An 11367-nucleotide genomic window follows, 5' to 3' on the forward strand; every position below is an offset into this window, starting at 1 on the left:
TTTGTTACACCTTACTGAAAATTGGTCAATCTTACGGAAAAAAATCAACTGCCTTAATGAGACTAATTCATCAGGGTTGGCAAGTCTGCCATAGTCAGAACATTATTAACTAAATTTTATCTGATCAAATGTGTTTAGAGGGGTAAAATGTATGGTTGAATATAACACGGTCATGGCGTGGCTCCCAGAATTTTGTATATTCATTCGCACATGAAAAAATATTTTTTGTTCAAAGTACATGAGATAGTGTATACAAAATGTATTGTCGTTATGGGGAAGTGATAGCATATGAATTCAAATTTAATATGATCATGGCATGGTTCCTGAAATTTTACTTACATGTATGTGTATTTTTCTTGTAATGGGAATTAATTTTTTTTAAGTATGAGAAATAGTGTGTAAAATGTTTATTATCATTTTGGGGAAGAGTTCGCGTATGAATTTTAATATGGTACGATGATGGTGTAGCTTCTGAAATTTAACAATATCACCAGGTTCTTGAAGTGTTATGCCACAATAAACATTATTGGAAATGTTACTTATTACTGGTCCATGAGTAAAGCCACTAAGTCATCTTTGTGATTGTCTTCAATTAATTCTGTATACAATCATTGCTCAAACAATAGCCAGCATGTGTTTCTTCTTTAACTACATACACAACCAAGCAGCAGACAATGTGTTGGTTGATAAAAGATTCTCATAATTTAATAAACATCAAAAAACGAAAGCTGCCAACATGTTTCCAGGATTGGCGGTATTATTAGACGCAATCAATTGACCAGTAAATAATGTCAGCTTTACAAAAATGTATAAAAGTGACTCATGACCATTGCATGCCTACTGCACTTAGTTCTCGGGTTTTACATGTGTATGGGGTTTGCTTATGAACTCGTTATTAATGTCCTATTTTTTTATAAAAATATTTTATCATTGTGGAAAAGCAAGTTCACAAACGCAATTCGTTCTCTACTCTTTGCGCAAAAAAATGTTATTATCATTTTGGGAAACAGTTCATGTATGAATTCGAATATAATACAATATGTAATATGATCCTGGTGTGGTTCCTGAAATTGTAAATACATGTACATGTATTTTTCTATACCTTGATGTGTCAATCCATGGCTCAAAGAGTCACGTAATTTGAACCTGAGATGTGTCAATCCATGGCTCAAAGAGTCACATAATTTGATATTGAGATGTGTCAATCCATGGCTCAAAGATTCACTTAATTTGATATTGAGATGTGTCAATCCATGGCTCAAAGAGTCACGTAATTTGAACCTGAGATGTGTCAATCCATGGCTCAAAGATTCACATAATTTGATATTGAGATGTGTCAATCCATGGCTCACAGAGTCATGTAATTTGATATTGAGATGTGTCAATCCATGGCTCAAAGATTCACGTAATTTGATATTGAGATGTGTCAATCCATGGCTCAGAGAGTCACGTAATTTGATATTGAGATGTGTCAATCCATGGCTCACAGAGTCATGTAATTTGATATTGAGATGTGTCAATCCATGGCTCAAAGAGTCACGTAATTTGAACCTGAGATGTGTCAATCCATGGCTCAAAGATTCACATAATTTGATATTGAGATGTGTCAATCCATGGCTCACAGAGTCATGTAATTTGATATTGAGATGTGTCAATCCATGGCTCAAAGATTCACGTAATTTGATATTGAGATGTGTCAATCCATGGCTCAAAGAGTCACGTAATTTGAACCTGAGATGTGTCAATCCATGGCTCACAGAGTCATGTAATTTAATACTAAGACGTGTCAATCCATGGCTGAAAGAGTCATGTAATTTGGTACTAAGATGTTTCAATCCTGGCTCACAGAGTCATGTAATTTGATACTAAGATGTGTCAACCCATGGTACAAAGATGCACATAATTTGATACTAAGATGTGTCAATCCATGGCTCAAAGAGTCTTGTAATTTGATGAGATGTGTAAATCCATGACTCAAACAGTCTTGTAATTTGATGAGATGTGTAAATCCATGACTCAAGAGTTCTGTAATTTGATAATGAGACCTGTCAGTTAATGGCTCAGAGAATTGTGTACTTGTGTTTGTGTGTGTTGGTGTGGGTTTGGGTGGGTGGGTGTGATTTAGATTTTTGACATAGCTTTAACAATTTTTCAGTCATATCGCTATGATGTCTGCAGTGTGGCAGATTATTGTGATGTCTAGCACTGGGGCATCGTGCCGCAGACATTTAGCATCATGTCCCACCTAGTTACATTATCCTGACGCCAGGCTACCAGTCCTAACACTAGCCTCGTAATGCTGAGTGCCAAGCAGTGCAGCTGCTAGTACCATTTTTATAAGTCTGGTATGACTCAGCCGGGCTTTGAACCTGCAACCTCCCACATCCGAGGCAGACACTCTAACCACTAAGCCACCGGAGTGCTTTTGGAGTCATGTAATTTTATACTGAGATGTGTCAGTACAAAGGTTGGTACCCCATGAATAAAATGAATTTACAGTATTCAAGGTTTGCAAGACAATCATGCCAAAATTGGTGTGCAGCTTTTGGGTGTTTTTTACTTTTTTATTATTTATGAATTTATTTTTATATTTTTCTTTTGTTGAGGATGGAGATACAAGGGTTACATATGAGGATCAACAGAAAATTAACCGGTTTGCATGCTTCAATGCAAAGCTACTGGAGGTTAAAGAAGAACTTGCAGCAAAGAAGGTACAAAAATTCATGTCTCTTCTACATATTAAAATGTGTATATGCATCATAGTTAACATAATGACTGTTTACCAGATAGTTATAGAACTCTCTGCCATTGTAATGGGATTTGCTAAAATATGACGGTTCTGGATATAACACGGTTAAACTTTGGACCCCATGCCCAAATTCAGAGAATTTAAATTGTTTTCGAAAGCATCCATCTCCTGAAAACATACATGAAAACAACTATACTTGGTTTGAACATAGCCAGGATGTGTTTTTTACAGTGAGGATTTGACTCTAATTAGATACAATTGTATTAAGTCAGTGTTGGATATATTAGTCTTAATAGGCTATCAACACATAACAATACCCGTATCTCTAGTCCTAACAGGCTATCAACACATAACAATACCCATATCTCTAGTCCTAACAGCTATCAAGACATAAAAATACCCATATCTCTAGTCTTAACAGGCTATCAACACATAAAAATACCCATATCTCTAGTCCTAACAGGCTATCAACACATAAAAATATCCATATCTCTAGTCCTAACAGGCTATCAACACATAAAAATACCCATATCTCTAGTCCTAACAGGCTGTCAACACATAAAAATACCCATATCTCTAGTCCTAACAGGCTGTCAGCACATAAAAATACCCATATCTCTAGTCCTAACAGGCTATCAACACATAAAAATACCCATATCTCTAGTCCTAACAGGATATCAACACATAAAAATACCTACTGGTATATCTCTAGTCCTAACAGGATATCAACACATAAAATTACCCATTTCTCTAGTCCAAACAGGCTATCAACACAAAAAAATACCCATATCTCTGGTCCTAACAGGAAGTCGCACACATGAAATTACCCATGTCTCCAGTGAGCCACTATTTTTTAATCTATGTCAACTGTTGTATTTGTAACAGCAAACAAGACTCGTGAAATTTACTTCCAAATAGCACTAAAGACACTCTGTAAATAATACACCTCACTGATCATACAGAGGATGAGCTTATTGTATATCGCAGGCAGCTTGTCTTACGTACATTCTGCGACTAATCCTTTCTGTGATTTGTTGCTGTCCAGGTATTAATATACAACAGCCTACAATAAATTCATTGTTGTATTTGTCATACAGAACTAGACACTTAATAACTTCTCTGCAGCATGAGTGTATTATCCAAACACCCAGGGATGGCACCGGCCTTCGCCAATGTCACAAATTGTGATTTTTTGCACTTATTGGCGACAAAATGTACCATCTGGTGATTTTTTGGTGGCAATATTTTTTGGCTCTTTAAGCTTTAATATGGAATCTTGAGGGGGTGGGATTCAAAGGCACCATGAAAGGAAGCTGCAAACTTGGATATAAAATGTACTGGAGGCTATCTGTTGTTACATAAACATATCATTGACAAACACATCTTACTCGTTTACATCATGCTCTGATTATGGTACTATAAAAGCTCCGATACATTCAGATAGTCCTGGATTAGCTACAATCGATTAACCTCCGAAGACAAGAACAGGGATGGCTGCAATTGACCAAGTGAGGTTTTTTTTAATGTACCAAAAAATAGTTTTGCTGAAACTTGAAAGAAAAGTGATTACCTTTGAAGTATCGATTGTTCTGTATAAACACTTAGCAAATGAAACAAACAACAACAAAAAAAATGAGTGTCAGTGCTCCACTACAGTCATTTGATGTTAATGTTGCAAGAACAAACCAGCATTTGTTTGGTCCTCAAAAGTTTGCAATTAGCTGTGACTTCAGTAACCCATCATCAAAGCAGGCTGACTACAATCTTCAATAAAACAAAGCACTTTTCATCAAAGGACATCATGTCAAAGGACATTAGCGCCAAACTTAAATAAAAGCAATGGAAGTTGATTGTTGCATTTTCCAAATTGATTTTAATACTTTTATTGTACTGTGAAAGTCTACTTTGTAGGAAAAATGTTTAGACATATGATCGCTATCACAGGTGACATAAAATGCAAATTAAAGTATGAATCTTTCTAAACCTTATGTATTTAGTCTCAGAGATGTTTGTTAAACTTTTTATTTTGTTCAAATATTTTCATTTACCTGTTAACAGCCTCATCCCCTTGGTAGCCTCGGCATCATATTAGCTGCCACCTGCTATTGGCAACTATGTGGGATAGATCAAATGAGGACTTATATTTGTGCTTTCTAATGTGATGTGAATGATATATAAATTATCTAACATGCAATCCAAGAACAGCATTGGCAAACACAGGGCCCAATTTGGATCATAAAGATTGTATAATGGGACCGTTCCGGTGGCCAAGTGGTTAGAGCATCTGCCTTGGATGCAGGAGGTCGTGGGATCAATCCACGGCCAAGTCATACCAAAGACTTACAAAAATGGTACTAACAGCTACCTCACTTGGCCACAGACATTTAGCATGGTGTTCCACCCAGTCACATTATCCTGACACCAGACCAACCAGTCCAACACTAACCTCTTAATGCAGAGTGCCAAGCGAGGCAGCTGCTAGTACCATTTATGACTTGGCTGGGGTTGAAACCCATGACCTTGCACAACTGAGGCAGATGCTCTAACCACTTAGGCCACTGAAGTTGTCAGTTCACCATTTGCACAAGATGAAAAATATTCCTAGAATTGCTGTCAAAACTTCTTGTGATGAGTGGATCCATGAAGCAACATGTTATAGTTTTTATTAATGTATCAGCAAGCAAGTTGACAAGTATCACAGGAATTCCTCTCTTTTGAACAAACATGAGCATAGAGATTATTTTTCCACTTACATCTTATTGTAAATATCTTTCAAGTAATATTTACTCTTTTTCAGAAAGAATTGCAGAATCTAATGGATGCTGCAGATGAACTGCTCATGCAGGATGAAAATGAAAAAATTCCATATCCTTTTCTGTTAATTTGTCCAGATGACCGTGGTTTTGAAATCAACATTGTAGGAACACAGAGGGAGGAAAGTTCTGATAGGCGAAGAAATAACCTTTTTTTGTAGTTGTGAATTTACAAAGAGATATGTCACAAATTAAGTTAAAAATATCTTGTTATTGTGGAATAATACTCATTCAGTTCCATACATGTAACATTAACTTGATTGAAAGAATTTCATTTTTTTTAATTAATATTTTAATGCAAGCCACATAGGCAGTTTATGACCAGTATTGTATTGGTTTTAATAGCCACAAAAGGCAAACTAGATTTGTGTTTGTAATGCATGCATGCCCCCACTGCAGATCCAATAGGCAAAGCCTACACAAAAATTATAAAAGTTTGAAAAATTGTCATAAATGTATAAAAATCTAATCAGGTCAAGTATATATGCATACAAACATACATACCAAACTTAATTGCCTCACCCAGCTTAATTTAGCTTAATTTTTCTGTCAAGATTTACATGGAAAAAGTCCCAAAAGGTTAAAATAAATTTGTGTTTTTTAAGATTGAAAAATTGCTAAAATGACCTGAGATCATCTATACATGAATACAACTATGCCTGCCTAGTTTCACTCGTTTACTAGAAATCCTTTCTTCTATATAGTTTGACAAGGTTTATGTGAAAAAAGACTATCTAGGTCCAAAAAAAATGTTTTACAGAATTTAAAAGATTGTATAATGGTCTGAAAATCCAAGTCTGGTCATCTACACATGAATATAGATATGCCTACCAAATATTTAATTTGTCTACATTTAGTGGTTCACAGCTGTGCTTGGGGCTGATGTTGCTTTCAGCGATCACCAAAATGTACACATGAAAGAGGAAGAACAAACCAAGTTGTTTTTATACCATATTTACTGTACATATTAGGACACCGTATTTGTTGGGATGCCATAAATTAATTTCTTAAGTTATTTTTTGTGCACTGTATGTTTTGGGACACATCTGTGTCTTTTTAGTCGTAAGTCTTGGGACACTGTTTCAATCATTCAAAAGTTACATATAATAAAATGCACTCAAACTTAAGTTTTGTTTTAAAAACTATTAAATTGCGTACTTTAGATAAAACTCGTTAATCCACCTGTTCAACCCAACCTAACCCTTCCCTTGCACACATATGATTCGTCCTTTTGGTGCATGAATATTTTGTAGCAATGAAAAATTATCATTGGAGCAATACATCTCCTGCTGTGGGAACTGCAAGGACTAAAGTTAGATTTTCTTATTCTGCACCAGTCATGTGAATTTTCAGACTTTTAACCCCCTTCTTATTGACAGTCTGTCCAGGAATGAGATCCAAGTACACTGGAATTTCATGCAAACTATAAAAAGTTGTCTCCATTGGACTATCTGTCCAGGAATGAGATCAAAGTACAGTGAAGTTTCATCTTATTGACAGTCTGTCCAGGAATGAGATCAAAGCACACTGGAGTTTATGGACAGTCTGTCCAGGAATGAGATCAAAGTACACTGGAGTTTATTGACAGTCTGTCCGGGAATGAGATCAAAGTACACTGGAGTTTATTGACAGTCTTTCCAGGATTGAGAGCAAAGTACACTTGAGTTTACTGACAGTCTTTCCAGGAATGAAATCAAAGTATACTGGAGTTTATTGACAGTCTTTCCAGGAATGAAATCAAAGTACACTGGAGTTTATTGACAGTCTTTCCAGGAATGAAATCAAAGTACACTGGAGTTTATTGACAGTCTTTCCAGGAATGAGATCAGAGTTTCATCCATGTTATCTTCTGGCCTTCTCGGATTCATCAAATCATTTTATTTTCTCCCCCAGATCTTCTGAGAGATGTTGGGTCACAGATGACCGTGCACAAAGCACTTGATTGTGTTGCTTTAAAAACTGTTCCATTGTTTCAGTATATATTCAAAATTCCTGTTAATACCAGTAAAAAGGAACCAAAGTTGACTTCCCTATATTTTGTATATATAAAAAATATCGGCACACATAGAAGAATTCAAAGTTGCCTTAATGTGTTGGTTCACTTTGTAATAAAATAACTTTGTATTTGATATCCTGCTGGTAAGTTTAAACAACGAGATTATTGCTTGATACCATGTGCAATTATTCAACACCCGTGTTTTTATTTGTTGCCATCTTTTTTTATAATTAATACAAATAGGCATTGATGTCTGCAGGGTAAATAGTATATAAAGTATTATTTGTTTTGATAGTACTTTTTGTAACCCATGCAAGCAAAACAATTGTCATTTGCACTCACAGTGAATGTATTTTCTAATAATGATTTTGATTTGTGAGATATTGTCATATTGTTATCCTGAATGTAATGCACACTTGGTTATGTTGCACCTTACACTGTCATGTGTGATGGCAGGTGCCTTCAAGCAATGAGTCACTCGATCTCAGTCTCTCTCCATTTGTGAATTTACTGGATCCAGTTTTTAGTCTGATGACATTTAAACCTTTGAGGACAATCACACATGATTCATTTCTTTATATTCATGTCAGTGACCAATGTGTCATGTTACTTGACAAAAGCGATACACACTCTATTGTAGATGCATATGCTACGTATACAGAGTTCATGGATATACTTTTGCCTTTAATAAATTGCTCATGAAGAACAAAAAAGTGAATAAATGATAACAGTACATGGTTGGAGTCTTTCATTTTATTATCAAATAAGCATTTTATTTGTCTATTTTATTGTAGCATGCAGTTTATGGGAGATTGCAAATATTTTGTTCCTTAGTATTTGGACTTATGAACTAGATGAAAACAAATTCAGCATAAGTTCTGGGACAGGAAAAAAATTAATAAATCGTGTCCCATTACATATGATAAATATGGTAGTTTTGCCTTGATCTTTATTTATTGCCATGTCTGACACGAGTATCTCTATTTCTTCTATCAGTTAAAATTGTTTCCTTTCCTTAACATGCCTACTTATCAGATTGGTGAGGTATTTGTCTCCCTGTCAGTAGATGAGGCCAATGAACAGCTGGAGAAGGCAAAAGAGAAAACCCAGGAAGATATCAAAACCCAAGAACTAACTATGGAAAGCCATAAAAAGATTTTGCAAGATTTGAAAGTAGAACTTTACGCTAAATTTGGAACAAATATTAACTTGGAAGCAGAAGAGGATTAAATATCACTGATTCATGTTTCTCACATTTCCATGATTCATACAATACAGCTTGCTTTGAATCTTTGTGCTGTCTGTTACTTTATTTTTTGGCATATTGCAGTGGCTGTCTCTAAGTATTTGGATGAAAAACTAAAGTCATACAAATGTTAATCTTTGCTTTTTACTACTTTCACTATCCCAAAAATATCGCTTTCATTTTGGAGACCATTGAAAGTGGATGAGTTTTTTTAAATTATAAAATAAGACAGGAGAACCATGAGACCATAACAAATGTCAAGACAGCTCTCACAGTCTCTTCTGTCAGATCATAAAATTCAACAATTTGTGACATGCATCCAAATTTAGAATTACGATGAAGCCATTGTGTGCAGTTGGTATAAATGAATTCAGGTCAAATTGTTTCAGTTTGTTACATGCAAACCTTTTGAAGATATGGATATATACTTGCTTACACAAGTACAGAATTTATATCAGTGACATCATTGTTTAAAGAAGTATATATTTCCAGTTAAAGAATTGTGGCTTACTGGTAAACATTAGTTTAATAAGAACTTGTCTACAAAACCATAGCTGTTTGCTAATTGAACATGTTTTGAGAAATGATCAATGATGAATGTATGTGATACTTGCTGAATATGCTTCTTTATATTCCTAAGATAAATGGAACTTCTGCAATACCTAATATGTCTTGTTATTAATCACTCTCTCTTGCTCTCTCTCTCTCTCTCTCTCTCTCGCTTTTAATAATTGAGAGAGGATGTAGTATGTTAAAAATGACTTGGGTGACAAAAGCAGAGGTTCACTTAGGAAATTTTTCCGTTGACCTATTTTTAATCTACATAAATCATTTCTACACAGAAAGGCACATTTATCTGTATTCAGTGAATCCGAATGGCTCTGTAATAATAAACAAATTTAGAAAAAATTTCTTAAGAACATTTATGGGGAAAAGTTCTCATAATTATTTAATGAATTTATTATTCTGCTTATTTCCTTAACATCATGGAGGAAATTGGAACAAATTCAATAAAATGTTCAGATCTACAAATTTTCTTTGTAACCTATTGTGTCATTTAAGAATGTGTACGCATTTACATATGCATAGAACACTAGCACAGACTTTGTGAAATAGTTTTTTTATTTCAGTCATATGAAAAAGAACCCATGGAAAGACTAAGTTCTTGGATAAACTTGTATCCCGATTTAATAAAAAAAAATTAAAATATGGATGAAGTTGAAAAGAGATTCTGCTGTTATGTTAGAATTCAAATGCACAGTGCACTCAGAAATCTTAAAAACCCACAATCACTCTGCTGTTTATGAATCTGTAGACTGTCAAGCATTCCGCTGTTTTGTTCAAGTTTCAAAAGCAGACATGAATGAGATATAATGGTACCAAATTTTCACAGTGTTTGTGTGTCCTTCGTTAAAAGTCAAATTAGATAAATTGCTTTCAATGCTATCAGTGTGTAATGATAGCTTTACTGAACATGGCCTAGATAACTTTGGATTCATGCAGGATAGAAAGGTATAGAGTGTGTATCTGTTCTACTGTTGTACCAATGATGATACAACGTTCACGAAATGTTACTCATCCTTATATTGAACAATAATTTTGTCAACTGTCCTGCATACTTTTATAATCAAGGATATTGACAGTGTAGCCTTCAGGATGGGGACAACTTTTCTATGTGAAAACAAATAATCATACAATTGGGACTGGGTTTTTTTTGTTGAGATTCATGATATTCCCATAAAAAGTTGTCTCCCTTGGACAGCCTGCCAGTTAGCAGTTTGCTTCATGCTGGGTAGAATGGTTTAGGGGTTCAGTTTTTGTTTGCAGCTTTTGTACCAAGGGTTTTAATTCTATACTAATATTAAGCATTTCAAAAACTTTAGCAAAACTCATGAATGAAAGTAGTGACTCTGTATCAATCTGTTGTTTAAAAGAATATAGAAATAAAGTTTTGATAATAAATATAATTTTTTTTGTATAAATATGCAAAGAAATGACTGTTTTGATAATAATGGCATTATCCTGATTATAAACTGTGTTTGTACTGATTACTGACTCACATACAACCTATCATTATAAACTGTGCAGTGGTTACAGACTTAAAATGTAAGATTATAAACTGTTTATACTGATTACTGACTCACAAGCCTATCATTGTGTAAAACATGTATCTGGCCAGTTAAACTGTATTTATACAGATTATTGACTCGCATAAATCCATGATTATTATTTATGTTTGTACTGGTTATTGACTCCGAAACTTAACATTATAGACTGTGCTTGTATTGATTACAGATTCAAAATGTATAGTTACATACTGTTTGTACTTATTACCAACTCACAAAGCTGTAAATATAAATTGTGTTTGTACTGATTACTGACTGAAATTCTATGATTTTAAACTACTAATTATAGAGTAAGACTTATGATTATCAATGGTGATTGTAATGATTACTGACTTAGTTAAACTTTTTATACTGATTGACTCACATAAATCTATGATTATGAATGATGTTTGTACTTATTACCAACTCACAAAAATGTATGAATGTAAACTGTGTAC

General features: G+C 34.4%; 1 protein-coding gene across 2 annotated transcripts in view; it reads left to right on the plus strand.

Moving 5' to 3' along the window:
• The window catches only part of LOC149787368 (prefoldin subunit 4-like), an 11439-nt gene extending 1969 nt beyond the window's left edge, over nucleotides 1-9470 (plus strand). For both annotated transcript variants that reach the window (XM_089977950.1, XM_089977949.1), the window contains exons 2-4: nucleotides 2607-2711; nucleotides 5547-5613; nucleotides 8586-9470. In XM_089977950.1, the coding sequence (XP_089834076.1) occupies nucleotides 2607-2711; nucleotides 5547-5613; nucleotides 8586-8788 (375 nt within the window). In that variant the 3' untranslated portion in view covers nucleotides 8789-9470. The remainder of the gene's footprint in view (nucleotides 1-2606; nucleotides 2712-5546; nucleotides 5614-8585) is intronic.
• Nucleotides 9471-11367: the final 1897 nt, after the last annotated feature.

Source organism: Sinohyriopsis cumingii, chromosome 12 (assembly GCF_028554795.1).
Source record: "Sinohyriopsis cumingii isolate HCF-2022 chromosome 12, ASM2855479v2, whole genome shotgun sequence".
NCBI classification, from domain to species: Eukaryota; Metazoa; Mollusca; class Bivalvia; order Unionida; family Unionidae; genus Sinohyriopsis; species Sinohyriopsis cumingii.